Source organism: Mustelus asterias, chromosome 1 (assembly GCF_964213995.1).
Source record: "Mustelus asterias chromosome 1, sMusAst1.hap1.1, whole genome shotgun sequence".
NCBI lineage: Eukaryota > Metazoa > Chordata > Chondrichthyes > Carcharhiniformes > Triakidae > Mustelus > Mustelus asterias.
Window position 1 is genome coordinate 68394959 of NC_135801.1, and position 16723 is coordinate 68411681.

The 16723-nt window shown below is 42.4% G+C and overlaps 1 protein-coding gene across 2 annotated transcripts in view; it reads left to right on the top strand.

Annotated features, from left to right (window-relative positions):
* Positions 1-16723, top strand: part of enpep (glutamyl aminopeptidase) — an 82064-nt gene that overhangs the window by 27074 nt on the left and 38267 nt on the right. For both annotated transcript variants that reach the window (XM_078213336.1, XM_078213244.1), the window contains exon 2: positions 16534-16675. In XM_078213336.1, the coding sequence (XP_078069462.1) occupies positions 16534-16675 (142 nt within the window). The remainder of the gene's footprint in view (positions 1-16533; positions 16676-16723) is intronic.

The following is a 16723-nucleotide window of genomic DNA, read 5'->3' on the forward strand; positions in this document are numbered from 1 at the left end:
CAGTTCACTGGGACAGTCGAGAGAGTAATCAAATATCACTCCTTGTCTTAAGTTGGTAAGGAAGAAGTGGATCCAGTTTGATAAGGTTCCCCTGATTCCATAGTGGTGAAGTTTGGACAAGAGCATTTGATGAGGAACTTTGTCAAAGACTTTTGAGAGTTCTAATGTCACCCTGTGAGTAATTTAAGCTTTTTCAAGACTTGAAGCAGTGTCCAGAGTCCCAAGATGTGTAGGTTAGATAGCATTAGCCATGATAAATGTGTGGGGTTACAGGGATTGGGTGGGAGAAGGCAGAAGGCCTGGGTAAGATACTCTGTCAGAGAGTTGGTGCAGACTCAATGGGCCGAATGACCTCTTCTGCACTGTAGAGATTCTATGATTCTATGATCAACAATCTGGAAAAGTTATGTTTCTATAGGTCTTTTTGACTGAAACTGTGCTGACAATCTACCAGGATATTGTGAGCTTCAGAGTGCTTTATGACGTGAAAATAAATAAATATGTTCAATCAATTTGCATATCACACTGGTGAGAAATATCAGTATGTAGTTTTCTGGCCGACCTTTATCCTTTTTTTGAATATACCAGAGATAGTCTGATAAGTATCTGGTGTTGATTGCCTTCATGCAAAACTAAATTGGCCACCATAGATATAGATAAAGAGCTACAGCCTGCAGATGACTGCAGTATCGTTCCCAGTTTGCAGCAGATTTGCAAGCCACTCTCACTCTCTTCAATTCTGCCTATGAGAGATTTGGCCTGCCCTTGAATGTTGCCAAAGGTTGCTAACTTTCAAATGTGAACCCACACTTGGTCAGCCAAATATTCCCCCTCCCATATATGTTGAATGCACCCCTCATCACTAGGAAACCCACAGCGGGGTTGTGCCATCAGTGGAACTGGAAGATCCTGCCAGCATGAGCGGCCAGAAAATTCCAGACCATGTCTGGATGGCTAGAAAGCATCTTTCTGGCCAGGTCCTCTTTTCTCAACTTTGAAATGGCCAATATTCCAAGGAAGGACAAAAAAAATGCTTACGGTCACTCTGAACTTCTTCTTGAAGCGTGGCAACCTTGATATTAATGACTGGGTGAGCTTGCTGCTAATCATTCAAAATGGCAAAACTTGTTCAGCAATCTGACTCATGTTTGAGTTACAGCATCTTAATAAGGCAGAGAGGCAGCAGAGAAGGAAAGAAAAGGAAGCAAATCCTGCATGCCTGATCTCATTACTTCACCTTACGTCTTGCCTCATAAGCCCTGTGCGTTGAGACCACCCCTGACCCAAACCCAGCATCCCCTCTACCCCATTTTTGGCTGGTAAAACCAACCTAATACAGTTAACCTTTGGCCTGAATATGTTAGATGGTGGGGTTTTGCTTCCCACTATCTGAAGAGTTGCCCACCGACTGCAAGCGACTTGCAGCCATTTCATGCATGAGTGAGCGTTAAGTGGCTGCAGGTGTGACTACCACACCTCCCACTCAGGAGGAAGTCTTGCCTTAGAGAACTGCTGGCCAATCTGATTGGTTAGTAGTTCACCAGACCCTGCAGCGACATTGCTGCCCTGGAGAAGACCCAGAAGGATGCCTGAGGTTAAGTCTGGGGAGCCACCCATTGTCCTTGCTGCTGCACCCACTGGAAGATCTGTTTAATGCCTCTGAGGTACTTTGGTAGATTTTAAGAAACAAGTCGGTCATTCCACAGAAGACTATATCATGGACTTTAACTGATTGTATTGTCAAGTCTTTAAACAATTTTTGGATCCCTGGATCAGGACGAGCATTTGAATCACTGGACTGTGCTAAGATGTTTCCTATGGACAAGCTACTGGTGTTTGGCTCTCTAAAATGACTGTTGGATCCTGTTGGATCTGATGTTTGCTTCCTTGAAAGATATCCTGGAGAAAGTAATTTGCTTCAGATTTTCATAGAACAAATGGGAAATTCTGTGATGACCCAAGACCAGGGGGGTTGTGGGGGGAGTGAATGCTGACTTCAATCAGGGTTGGGGGGAGCCGCTGACCCCTCCGCCCTCCGTGCTGAGCTAGGGAGAGGATCATTCATGTTCTGATGGGGGCCCCATTTAAACATGATGCCCCGATCTGAGTGCAGCCTGGAATTGCTGGCGTATTAAGGCCTCACCACCCCTGCATGAAACTCACCCAACTGTTTATTTTTTGACAGAGTGTGTTAAGATCTGAGAGAAAATCAACCTGTTTCTCTAGAGAGAAATCCCCCCCACCTCCCCCAGTATTAATAAGACTTTTCTTATTTAGAGATCACTGTGGGAGTGCTTCATGAGACTCCCTATCAGTTGAGATTAGACAGGTAGCAATGGAGCAGCGAATGGATGGCAACCGCTGTTTGTTATACAGATTTTCCATGGGACTTTGCGCTGGAACTTGCGCTGGAACATGTGGATGAATGAGCCAGAACTCTCAGTGCCCTCTTCAGAGCACCAGCAAACAGGACAAGCAACTGAGACTCTCCTTCACCAAGCAGATTGAAGAATCTGAGCCAAGAAATGTAAATTGGAAAATTGAATTTTATTGCGAAACCATACACAAAGCAAAATGAAGAGAAGGAAAGATAAGTTAGATTAGGAGACAGAGAAAGCAAAAAAGAAGCAATATATTTTTGTTTTAAACCTCCAAAAAAAATTAAAACCTGATGGATTGAGACCCTTTATTTGTAAAAGTTCATTTGCAGTGGCAAAGTTTTTATTTGGTATTAATTAAGATTATACAATTAAAGGAGTATTTACACTGAACAGACAATCGCTAACATTTTCTGGTCAGTTTAGTCGTTAGCCAAGTTAGCTACAGCAACTTTGCACGCTCAGTGGATTTCAATAGTGAATCAGATATCAAGGTGCCTTTTCACAAATCTTTTGGAGAAGGCAGGCAATCTTGTCCAGCACTGGGGGCATGGCGGCACAGTGGTTAGCACTGCTGCTTCACAGCACCAGGGACCCGGGTTTGATTCCAGCCTCGAGTCACTGTCCGTGTGGAGTTTGCACATTCTTCCCGTGTCTGCATGGGTTTCCTCCAGTGCTCCAGTTTCCTCCCACAGTCTGAAGATGTGCGGGTTAGGTTGATTGGCCATGTGAAATTGCCCTTTAGTATCAGGGAGACTAGCAGAGTAAATATGTGGGATTACAGGGACAGGGTTCGAGTGGCATTGTTATCGGTGCAGGATCAATGGGCCGAATGGCCTCCTCCTGCATTATCGGGATTCTATGATTCTATGAATGTCCTGATTTCAGAATCTAACTGTACATATGCAACTGCTGTCTTGTTTCCACACAATAACAGCGATCACTGTTCAACTCAGCATTATTTCTGCACCAAAATATGCCCTATTATCTTCAGATAAGGTGCAGTTGGATAGGCAGATGTCAGGATCAACTTGCTGTGTTTGAACTGGTTAGATGATCTCCTGTCTAAAAATAAATGAAGGAAACAGTCTCCAGTAACAGAAACTCCCTTATCCTCTTGACCCCAGCTCCATTTTTCTGTTCATATAAAACATTTGCTACATTTAATGGAATCACCATATGTAGGGTAGTAATAGACTAACATGTTTTATGGTAACATTCTACTTAAGTTTTATACGTGATATGCCTCTCTGGGGAATGAGTACATTACTGGCTGTTAAAGTCAATGGGGCCCCGCTGTCTGTTTTGTACAAAAAAAATCAACAACAGATGGCACTGCAAGCTAACACAAGCTAACAAAGAGTGTCTCCTTCCTCGAACAAATACTGAGCCGTAGAATTTTTATATGATATGCATCTGAAAGCAATCAAATGTAATGACGAGTTCTTAGCGCAACACACTTGAGTGTAAACCACATTATCATCTTACACCAAGGTGTTCAGGAAAGATAGGAAAGAGGAAGGGGAGACAGTATTGATTAAGGATAATATTGGAGAGAGAAGATTGTCCCAGAGGAATCAAGGACAGAATCTATTCGTCTAGAGTTAAGGAGCAAAAAAATGTGCAATTGATGTTGTTCAGTGTAATCTACAGGCACAAGCAGTGGGAAAATGTAGAGGAACTTATGGAGATGCAAGAATTATAGAGTAGTTATTCTTGGAGAATTTAGTTTTCTGAATATAGACTGGCTAGTAATAATGAAAAAGGCAGAGAGGGCAAGAACTCCGTGAGGTGTTCAGGACAAAAGTTAAAGTTTATTTATTAGTCACAACTAGGCTTACATTAACACTGCAATGAAGTTAATTTTCTACAGAGGTAGAATGAGAAAGATGGCACTGCAGGACTGGATTCTTGGGAATGAGGTGGGCCAAGTGAATCAAGTGTCAGTGTGGGGGAACAATCAGGGCACAGTGATCGTTGTATCATAAGGTTAAGGTTGATTATGAAAAGGAACAAGGACCAATCCAGAGTAAGAATAGTTAACTGGGGGAAAGCCAACTTCAGTGGGATGAGAATGGATCTGACCCAGATCAACTGGAATCAAAGATTGGCAGGCAAAGCAGTATTGGAAAAATGAGCACAGACAAGGTATATTCCCACAAAGTGGAAAGGCAGGAGAAACAAATCCAGAGCTGGCTGGATGACAAAAGAGATAGATATTCAGATGAAGATAAAAATGTGTGCTTATGACAGATGTCAGGGGTTGACAATACAAATGAGAACCAGGCTGTATTTGGAAGGTTCAGAGGGGAATTGGAAAAACATACAAGAGAAGCAAAAAGAGAATAGGAAAAAGATCAGCAGCTAACATAAAAGGAAATTAAAAGTCTTCAATAGGCATATAAATGGGGGTTAGGAGGTGGCAGAAGGAGAAGTGGAGTTGATTAGGGGCCAAAAAGGGGATTTAAAGCACAAAGACAGGCTTGGCATCTGTCTTCACCAAGGAACAGGATGATGAAAGAAGAGATAGAGAGGGGTTTAAAGCTGATGAGGAGGAAGTGTTGACTAGGCTGTCTGTATTCAGAATTGATAAGGGACCAGAACCAGAGAGGATGCGATAAAGGATACAGGGGCAAGTGAGATTGGAAATTGTAGAGGCCTAGCCACCATTTTCCAGCCTTGCTCAGACTCAGGGACGGTGCTAGAGGCCTGGAGAAATGCAAATGTTACACCGTTATTCCAGAAAGGATGTAAAGGCCCAGCAACTATAGGTCAATCAGCTTAAAGTTGGTGGTGAGGAAGCATCTAGAAATGATAACTCAAGACAAATTAATTGTCACTTGGACAAATGTGGGCTAAGAGGAAAGTCAGCACAGATTTGTTAAGGTAAAATCATGTTTAACAAATTGCTGGGTTTTTTTGATGAGGTAACAGAAGGTTGATGAGATGATGGTGCCCATGGATTTACAGAAGGCATTTGATAAAATCCCATACAGCAGACCTATGGACAAAGTTATAGGACATGGGATAAAAGGGACAGTCGCAACACAGATACCATATTTGCTGAGTAATGATAAATGGATGTTTCTCGACTAGAAGAAGTTTTGTAGTGGACTTCCCCAGGGGTCAGTGTTGGGACCGTTGCTCTCTTCCCAATATATATTGAGAATCTAGACCTAGGTGTATTGGGCACAATTTCAAGGGTTGTTAGCTCAGTAGGCTGGTTGGCTGGTTCGTGAAGTGGAGCAATCCCAACAGCGTGAATTTAATTCTGTACTGGTTGAGGTTATTCATGAAAGCCCCGCCTTCCCAATCTTGCCCTTTGTCTAAGATGTGGTGACCCTCAGGTTAAATCACCACTAGTCAGTTCTCTCACAAAAAGGGGAAGAGCAGCCTATCGTCCTTCGGGCCTTTGGCGACTTTCACAATTTCAAAACTTGCAGATGATATAAAACCTTGGAAGCATTGTGAACTGTGAGGAGGATAGTGTGGAACTTCAAAAGGAAATAGACAGGTTGATGGAATGGGTGGACAAGTTTCAGATGAAATTTAGTTCAAAGAAGTGTTAAGTGATTCATATTCGTAGGAAGAATGTGGTGAGACAACATAAAATAAGGGGTACAGTTCTAAAGGGGGTGCAAGAGCAGAGGTACCTGTATGTAGTATGTGCCTAAACATTGAAAGTGGCAGGACTGATTGAGAGAACCTTTACTAAAGCATACAGCATCCTCAGCTTTTTTAATGGGGCATGGATTATAAAAGCAAGAAAGTTATGTTAAGCTTGTGTAAGACACTGGTTTGGCCTCAATTAGAATTATTGTGTCCAGTTCTGGGTGCCACACTCTAGGAAAGATGTGAAGGCAGTAGAGAGAGTGCAGAAACAATTAACAACGATGGTACCCATGATGAGGAACTTCAGTTATGAAGATAAATGAGAAAAGTTGCAACTATTTTCCTTGAAGAAGATTAGGAGAGGATTTCATTCAGGTATTCAAAATCATAAGGGATCAGAACAGAGTAGATAGAGAGAAACCATCCCTATTGGTAGAAGTATTGAGAACCAGAAATTGGACCAGGGATTGAGCTTGCACAATTCATGGTGGCAGCTGGCCATTTAAATCACCAACTGTCTCTGCTGAAGTGGTATTTTGGAAGAAGAGACGTGTGGATGGAATTTGAAGTGTGCAGATTAGAACAGGTAAGAGGAGGTCTGAACTTGATGAATTATTATGGAGCGATAAGGTACCCCTTTGGATAGGGTTCCGCGACACCTTTGGGAGAGTTAAGGCAATTCTTAATAGTGAACATGATCATGCATCATTAATGCACAGTCATTGGAACCTTCAAGCTGTAAAAGAGGTGTCCGGCTGTCCAGGAACTGTCCAGCTGTCAAGAGAATGTTATGATGTAGAGATGTCGGCGTTGGACTGGGGTAGGCACAGTGAGAAGTCTCATAACACCAGGTTAAAGTCCAACAGGTTTATTTGGTAGCACGAGGTTTCGGAGCACTGCCCCTTCATCAGGTGAGTCTCATCTGATGAAGGGGCAGCGCTCCGAAAGCTCGTGCTACCAAATAAACCTGTTGGACTATAATCTGGTGTTTGTGAGACTTCTTAAAGAGAATGTTAAGGAGATGTCCAGCTCTCAAATTTGTCAAAACTATCCAGGAAGTGTCAAAGCTGTGAAGAAACTCTCCAAAGATAATAAATGAGTTGGTGAGGCGGGGGTAAGAGCAAAGGGTGATGGTTGGTGCATGGGTTGATGTTGTAGGTAAAAAATACCTCTGAGACTAGTCTGAGTCAAAATGCAGTAAGGCTTTATTCTCACAAGCTTTTGGGAGAACCCGACCCCTGAAAGCGGAAGTCAAAGTTCTCCCTGAACACAGAAAAGTGGGGATATTTATACAGCACGGCTTCTAATACTATTCACGAAGCAAACTCCAGACTAGTCACGAATCAGAAGTACAATTTACAACTGCTGGTCACGAAACAAACTACAGACCAGTTACAAATCAAAAATACAATGTACACCTTCTGGTCACGAAGCAAACTCCGGTTTCCTGCTCTTCCACGGTTTCCCCTTTGAAGTTACTGGCGCAATTGCAGCTGTCCCAGCGGGGAGTCATCCTGTCAAACAGCCGTATCGCACTCCACATCATGTAATTGCTTTCTTTCCTCAAACCACACACAAACTTGTAGAAAAGGTCAGACTTTACAATTAACATTCACATTGACTGTCGTTATAAGAATAAGAGTTTAAAGAATGAATAACTTGTATTAATGTCAGGAGTAGTATCAACAAGGGGAGATTAGCCACAATGAAGGGTTATGTTGGTGATACATTCTAAGTACAAAATTCAACCTTTTAGGTACAAAATACATTAACCCTTTCCCTTTCGGTACAAAATACATTAACCCTTTCCCTTCTTCAGTTGACATTAGTTGGCACTAAGTTGGCATAGTATTTGCTCATTTATCTCAGTGCAGATTACGGGACCTGATGCAGAAATTGCCACCGTTCTTTGCATTAAGACTGTGACTGGACTTCAATAACTAATTCAAAGATCGTGAAAAGTTTTGGAATAGTCTGAGAACATGAAATGCAGCATATAGATGCACACTCTTTTTCTTTGGCTCTTGCTTTCTTTCTATGTTTCCATTAGCTGACACAGGCAGCTTCTTCTCAAAGCCCTTACTAGTGACAATAAACTGCTGATCGAACCAAAAGCAAGATGAAGTCTGTTGAATTGAAAAATATCTTTTTGCATCAGGATTAACCATGTAGTCAAGATGGGGGCAAGAGCCATGCGGCTCTTGCAGACAAATCTATAATAAAAGTTTTCATCATTCAATGAGATATAGCAGCAATTTAGAGGTGAGAAAACACTTATTAAATCATACTCTATTGTTTACATTTTGGCTAACTGCAACAACTCCATCACTATGACATATTCTCATCAATTTTAATAGCCTTTGCCAAAAATATGTTCTAATATTTATTATCCCATTGTAATAGACAATAAAAGGCCCTTATTAATTTGTAAAATATCTCACTGCAATCTTTGTAGAATTTGGTAGATATTGGCCAGAATTTCACGTTGTTGAAGCGGGTGCAGTTAGAAGACATTGGGCCCATATCCCGATGTCATCTTGCACTCCTGCGATATTTTGGTTGGCAGGTGCATGCGGAAGTCAACAATGTGCCCATTGACACTTAATCAGCCAGTTAAGCCAATTAAAAGGGCAATTGACTGGAATTTTACATTGCACCTGTGAATTTTGGTTGGTACATGGGCAACACGGGTAAGCGGCCATCCCGTTTTTTCACTTTTCTCATCCAAGGGCAGGGGTGACACAGTGGCATAATTGTTAGCACTGCTGCCTCACAGCGCCAAGGACCCGGGTTCAATTCCGGCCTTAGGTGTCTGTGTGGAGTTTACACATTCTCCCTGTGTCTGCATGGGTTTCTGCCAGGTGCTCTGGTTTCCTCCCACAGCTCAATGATGTGCAGGTTAGGTGGATTGGCAATGCTAAATTGCTCTTTAGTGTCCCAAAATGTATTGGTTAGATGGATTAGCCGTGGGTAATATGTGGGGTTACAGAGATAGGGCAGGGTAGAAGGCGTGTGTAAGATACTCTGACAGAGAGTTGGTGCAGTCGCTATGGGCCAAATGGCCTCTTCTGCACTGGAGGGATTCTATGATAAAAGGAAGCTGGAGCATTAGCTATATGAGTTGCTCTTGCTGTTGCTTTAGTCTTGAAATTTCAGACCTTTTCCTTTGTTTTCTTTGCATTTGCTTTGTTAGCCTTGTTCTGGGGACTCTTTCGTTTTGTCAACTCTGTTGGGGAATTTCTGCCCTTTGTAGCGTTCAGTGCATGAGGCAGTGCCATCTGCATTTCAGCAGATGGGGATTGTGTATTCCACTGGGGACATGTCTTCTGAGGATGAAGAGAGTGGCAGAATGGAGAGGAGGGAAAATGTCTGAAGGAAACATACAGGGAGAGATCTGTGGGAGGGGAGGCGCAGGCACAGGGTGCGGAGCCAGACGGGAGAAAAAGGTGCTGCAGAAGCCACCACATTCTTGTTGCCAGATGTTCAGGCAGTGACCCAGCTACCTCAACATATCCGAGGTCCAGTGCCGCAGGAGGCTCTGCCTCTCTAGGGACACTGTGTCATCATTATGTCACGTGATTGGGCCGGAGATTGCACCCAGTGCCAGTGGCTCTGAAGGTCACAGTTGCCTTCAATTTTTATGCATCTGGATGATTCCAGGAGTCAGTGAGGGATCTACGTGGAATGTCCCAATCAGCTGTCCACAGCTGGGTCAAAGTCATAACTGGCATTCTGTTCAGATAGGCCTGCGCATTAATTCATTATGGGACGGCCAAGCCAGCCAGGTTGAGTGAGTCAGAGACTTTGCAGCAATTGCTGTGTGTTCCCCTGCATCCAGGGTGTTATCGACTGCACTCATGTGGCCATCAAGGCTCCAGTGGGTCAGCCGGCTGCCTTTCTGAATAAGAAGGGTTATCACTCCATGAATGTGCAGAGAGTTTGTGAACACAGGATCCAAATTCTTCAAGTCTGTGCAAGGTACCCAAGCAGCTCAGATGATGCTTCCATGCTGTGGCAGGTGCGAAGACTGTATGTGGCTGGTTACTGGGTAACAAAGGCTATCCATTGAAAAGGTGGCTCATGGCAGCACCTTGGGACAAAGGCACAAGAGATGTATAATTTGTGTCCTGCCTCCTAAAGAGTGATAGGTGAGAGGACAATAGGGCATTCTTTGCCTCCGCCCATACCACATGTGAGTGTGCCATACCCTCCCCTCTGAGCCGACGAACCAATGCCCTCTAATGTGCTTGTATCTATTCTGGTGCCTGTTAGTGAGAAAAGGTGTGACGTGAGTAGTTTCTTCTCAGGTGTCGAGGGAAGGTCCTTGGGGTTCCAGCAGCCTCTGGAGAATGGCACATCTGAGGGAGGAAGACAATATGTCAGTAGTACCAATCATGACATTGTCAATGTGCATGCTAGACGGGTAGGTGAGACTGTGGAGAACTGCATCGTGGTGGCATTTTCATTACTGGATCACTGGGGACTCTTGCTCAGAATTTCTCATTTTAGATGAGATGGTCCTACATTGCATGATCCACCAGTTTCACTTCTGTCCACTGGACTCTTACCTTCCTCTGAGGCTCCTGCTACTCCATGACCTGAGGACTTTTCTCCACACTCACACTTTAATTCAAGGGTGTCCATCTCAAATTTGCTCAGTTTGAGCTGCTTGACCATCCCACAACCCATTTGTACGCACTCCACAACATTATGGCTTCTCATCTCCTGTAAGGGTAAACGTGCATTCATTAGTCCACCCTTTACCTGCAGCACAATACCAGCCTTGCACTCTCACCCCATCTCTCTGGAGAACCAGGATGAGGTGCCCATCAAGTTTGCATATCTCACCCTTTTATGCACCCAAGGCTAACAGGCAAAACTACCAAACCCGGCCTTTTGAAATTCTGAATCCTACATGGCTACCCTTGATGACATAGCCACACAGCACCGTGCCAACTTAGTACTCATGTTTGCTGAGCGTAGAAGATCATTAAGTCTTTTGCAGCACTAGATCGATGCACAACATCATGCCCATTAACCTGGATTACCAGGCCTTCTTTGTCTGGTGTGCTGGCCTCTTGTTGCCATCTCATTGCCTCCACTAGTGTGTGCAGGGGCAGAGTACCCACTGGCATTGCCCTCCCACCTGGCGTGCCCAGTGGGTGCTGAGGCCATAATTTTGATTTGATTTATTATTGTCACATCTATTAGTATACAGTGAAAAGTACTGTTTCTTGCACACTATACGGAAAGGAGAGGGTGCAGAATGTAATGTTAGAGTCATAGCTAGGGTGTAGAGAAAGATCAACTTGATGTGAGGTAGGTCCATTCAAAAGTCTAATGGCAGCAGGGAAGAAGCTGTTCTTGAGTCGGTTGGTACATGACCTCTTTTTCCTGATGGAAGAAGGTGGAAGAGAGTATATCTGGGGTGTGTGATCCTTGATTATACTGGCTGCCTTTCCATAGCAGCAGGCAATGTAGATGGAGTCAATGGATGGGAGGTTGGTTTGTGTGATGGACTGGGCTTCATTTATAACCCTTTGTAGCTTCTTGCGGTCTTGGGGAGAGCAGGAGCCATACCAAGCTGTGATCCATCTAGAAAGAATGCTTTCTATGGTGCATCTATATAAGTTGGTGAGTGTCATAGTGGACATGTCAAATTTCCTTAGCCTCCTGAGAAAGTAGAGATCATTTTTATAATCCCTCCTGGACAGCTTCCTGAGTTTCCTCAACAACGCCGGCAGCTTTCAGGGAGCTGTGTCTGCAGTGAATTTAAATCCCCCTTTGGAGATCCCATTGGACTCAACACCTGCCACACTCCCTCCCCTGCCAGTTCATAATTGGCTAGCCAGCATGAAGTTATGTTTGGGTTCCAATTATGGCTGGAAGCAGAAAACACAGCTGCTTCTGGGCCCACTGATCTTGCACGCACAACATGCACAAAATTCAAGCCACTGAAATTGTGCTCGGCACGCCTTATTTCAATAGAAACCTGAAAAAGTTGACTTTGTCTATCCATTGAGTCCCACAATCTTATGGTTTTAAAAGTTCTTTTAGTCAATCAAATACACAGAATGTGAAAACTGGTAATAATTGATTAGATATGGAAGGAACTCTGTTAAATGAGTTGTCCCATCATTGTCCCTGGAGTATCACAGCATATGGATGTATCAGCTCTTTGTAAAGGTCAATTCTGGCCTGTACGCACAGGATGTTTAATAAATCTGGTCAATTTCCGAGTAACAAATTGGAAATTGTAACTGAGCCAAATGGGTAATTTTTATTAGAATTGGCTGTTTTAACCTCAGTCTATGTCAAATTTTCACAAAAAAGTAAAATGCTTTTGTGTAATATTCACTGATATTGCAATGAGCACCAAAGTAACTATACACTTGTGTATTTCCAAGTATTAGGGCTTAAAATAATTAAATAATGGCATTGGATCTATTTGGTTAAAGCAAGCTTTCCTCATTCTCTGGCAACAGTTTGAGATTTACCCAGTCTGTTTGCAACCTTGGTGTCACATTTGACCCTGAGTTGAGCTTTCCATCTATTATTTGTGCCATCACTATGACTGCCTACTTCCATCTCCGTAACATTGTCCCTGTCTCAGCTCATCTGCTGAAACCATTACTTTAAAGGTGCTACATAAATGTAAGTTGTTACTGTGATATTTGTAAAGCTGTACAGACTAAGGGATTCAGATGTGTATAAAATGAGTACTCGAATGGATACTTGGATTTGTTATATTGAAGCTTGTTTCCATTTGTATCCAGCTTTATTAGAGATGTGTATAAACTTGTGAATTACCATTAGCAATTTAATCAGGTAACCATCTGCCACTGTTTCCCACTTAAATGGGAGTATTATGTAGTTTAAAATAAATTGTTTAATGACTGTTAAAATCATGTCACACAAATGCACTGCACGAGTATTACCAGTCATGATTTCTAAATATCTGTTCAAGTTAGAATAACTATTTTTTTTTAAATGGCATCTTTGGTGCCTGTTTTCCTATCCAGGCAGAAACCTGAAAAAGATTGAGCTTTCAGGTCAGGAGTTCATATAATCTGTCACAATGGAGCTTGGAAATTAAGTTAGCCTTACAGTGCTATTTGCACAATAATTCCAAATAGAATATTCAATTAAATCATTCATCTTTATGTCTTAATCATCCTTCCGTTTTTCCTTCCTTGGTAACAGTAGTCTAGTGACTGCAGGGGACATGGGAGACTTGCAAGCAATAACCTTAGAAGATTCAATAAAAATGCACATTAAAATAAAACAAATACGCACAATAAAAGGAAATGACAATTAATTTACTCTTTTGCTGCAAAAATCTTTTCCAAAATACTTGGAAAACACTTTTGGATTACAGATTCACATTTGAGCCTCCTTATGAGGTGATCTTGGCATTTATGTTAAAAGAGTTATTATTAAACTAACCTAGACCCTGAAGGATTACATTCACACTAGTGTATCATTTTTAGATTTAGATTCAAACAAATGAACTGTTCTCTGAACCAATGTGCTGTTAACAATGAAAGATAGTTTATCATTCCAGTGATTGCTCACACTTTTCTGTGACAACAATCATTCAATTCAACAAGTGGGCTCGTGGATTCTACTTTTGGGCAGAAGGCGGCAGGGATGGGGGGTGGTGGGTGGGTGGGGGTAGCGTGTGGGCATTGTGGGGTGGGGCAAAGATGGGGAAAGGTGAGTAGCCAATTTTAATAAAAGCTGACAGGTCAAGCTGAATGAATAAATAAAGACAAAAGATAGGATGACAGGGGAAGGAGATTCTTCCCTGGAATTTTTTAAATCGTTCATGGGAAGGGGGTTGCTGGCTGGGCCAGCATTTATTGCCCATTGCTGAGGGCATTTTAAGAGTTAACCACATTTCTGTGGGTCTGGAGCCACATGTAGGCCAGACCAGGTAAGGGCGACAGATTTCCTACCCTAAAGGACATTAGTGAACCAGGTGAGCTTTTACTACAATTGACAATGGTTTCCTGGTCATCATTAGACTTTTCATTCCAGATTTTTATTGAATTCAAATTTCACCAACTGCCGTGGTGGGATTCAAACCTGGATCCCCAGAGCATTACCATAGATTTCTGGATTAGTTGTCCAGACAGCTCACCAAGAGGGAGCCTGCTGTTGCAGAATGGGAATATTCTGCTGATGCCACAGCAGGAGTATCAGGAGAAGTGGGACCATGTTTGGAGGATCGGAACCTTGCAAGAAATTGTAAGGTTCCGATCCTGTCGCTGAAGGCCTCAGTCAAGAATGAGGTCTCAGCAGGCAACAGGTAGGAAATGGAGAAAGAGATTTGCTAAAAAACCCACCATCTTTGTGGGGTAACCTCTATGCCATTGCTGTCTCTTCCTGGGACACACCTCACCCTTCCCCAATGCTGGTCCTGGGACATAGTATTAACAAAGGTCGGCATATGAAAAGCTAATCAGCAACCTCTGCTATCATTCATATGATGGTGGAGGTGGAGTTACCAGTGATAGTCCTGATGGGCTAAGGAACTAAAATGCCATTCCATCAGCAAGGCAGCATTAAAATCTGCTGCATAAATTTTCAATCTTTATCTGCTACGATCTACATCCAGATCAGATGGGAACACAGAGTAAGAATTCAGCCCAAGTTGTGCTGATGGGAAGAAGTGAATCTGGCCATAATTCTACTTCTTAATGTTCACATGCTACTGAACAAAGCAGCGTAACAATTTCCATCAAGCTGCACTTCATCATACATAGCCTTAATCCACCTTCAGAGATTCTAAAGGAAAGAGTATGCACAAGATGCACATGTCCAGTTCTGGTTGCAAGGGGTGCGATTATTATGCCTCCATCTTGCAGAATTACAGAAGTCAATATCCGGTAGTATGAGTCAACCCCCATTAAAAAAAAATTCTGACTGCTTACATGAGTGATTGACTGAAGAGAGTGATTTGGAGGATTTGAGCAAATTAGATTTAAAGCATTGAATCTATGCTTTGCTTCTGTGGATTTCTACAACAGATGCTGAGAATAAAAACGAAAACTCCTGAAAATGATGAGCTGAGCAGAAATTGACTAGTGGAACCTCTGACTTAATGAGTACATATTATCAATAAAACAAACAAAATAACGGCAGCAATGTAGTTTCCTGACAAATAAAGCAATTGCTTGCAGTAGGAATATCCTGTTCCCAGCTTCGTTATTGCTTCCAGATAACTGGATAATAAGATGACTACATAATTTTCAGACACCAGTAAACTTGGTGCAGTGGTTGGCATCCACAATATTGGTCAACTGGACTAAAACATATAAATAAAAACAGCAAATGCTGGATAGACTCAGCAGGTCAGGCAGCATCCGGAGAGAAACAGTTTCAGATATAAATGATCCTTCTACAAAATTGTATTTATAAAGATTGTCTACAATAATAAGTGCTCTTTCGGGCATAATTTAGATTTTGAGTTTAATTAACTTTTAAACAAATATTCTTTCAAAGTGATCACATTATAGAATCATAGCGTAGAATTTTACAAGCACGTCTGCCTGAGGTTCGTATAATCTCGCCCAAGGCCAACAGAGAATGCCGTTCTCCGGGACTGGCCCACCCCCAGAATCAGGGCGGACGTGTTCGTAAAATTCCAGCCATAGATTCCATATGATGCTGAAGGAGGCCATTCGGTCCATTGAGCCTGCAGTGACAACCATCCCACCCAGGCCCGATCCCTATAACCCCACATATTTATTCCATTAACCCCCTGCCATTAAGGGGAAATTTGGCATGGCCAATTTACCTAACCTGCACATCTTTGGATTGTGGGAGGAAACTAGGGCACCCAGAGGAAACCAACGCGGACATGTGGAGAATGTGCAAACTCCACCTAGTCACCCGAGGCTGGAATTGGATCTGGGTTCCTGGCGCTGTGAGGCAGCAGTGCTAACCACTGTGGAAAATATGAGCACTAATCAATCAAATGTGCTCCATGTGTGAAAGTGAAAGATATGGAAAGCTCTCTGATTAAACGCCAATGCAAGTGGCATAAAGGTTTCATGAGTCAAAGGAAGGAATTAGTATAACCTGGCTTCTACGAAACTCTACAGAAATGTTTACATTGAAGTTATAATCTCTTGGCCAAAGTTTGGTTCTCTATCCCTTTGCTGATATTTACAATTGGGTCCATTCATATGCTAATTAAGCTGTATTTGCATAATTACCAAAAAAATATTGTTTTGTTCTTTTGGATGAGATTCGCGTTTTGAGTATATTGTTGGATCCATGTGCAGTGTATATAGAGGGAGATTAATCAACAATAGAGGCAATCATTTAAAAGATAGTGGAAATTTTACAAGAGGGTTTTGCTATATACTCTGTACTGCTTGTCATTTGCCCCACTACCTGTACTTTGTTATACAATAACTGATCATAAAATGTTGAAAAAGTATTTATCAGAGCAATTTTGTTGATTGGATTTTTCTGGTGACTTCCATTGTTTATTTTTAAATACCCACTTTAAAAAATGTTGTTTTACTAACAGGAGCATTGCAGCTACTGACCATGAACCAACAGATGCACGGAAATCTTTCCCTTGTTTTGATGAACCTAATAAGAAGGCAACATACACCATCTCTATAATATATAATGAGCCATATCAAGTGCTTTCAAACATGCCAGCCGAGGTAATTGTATAACATTTCAAAAATGAATTTGGTGTTGACATAGGTCTC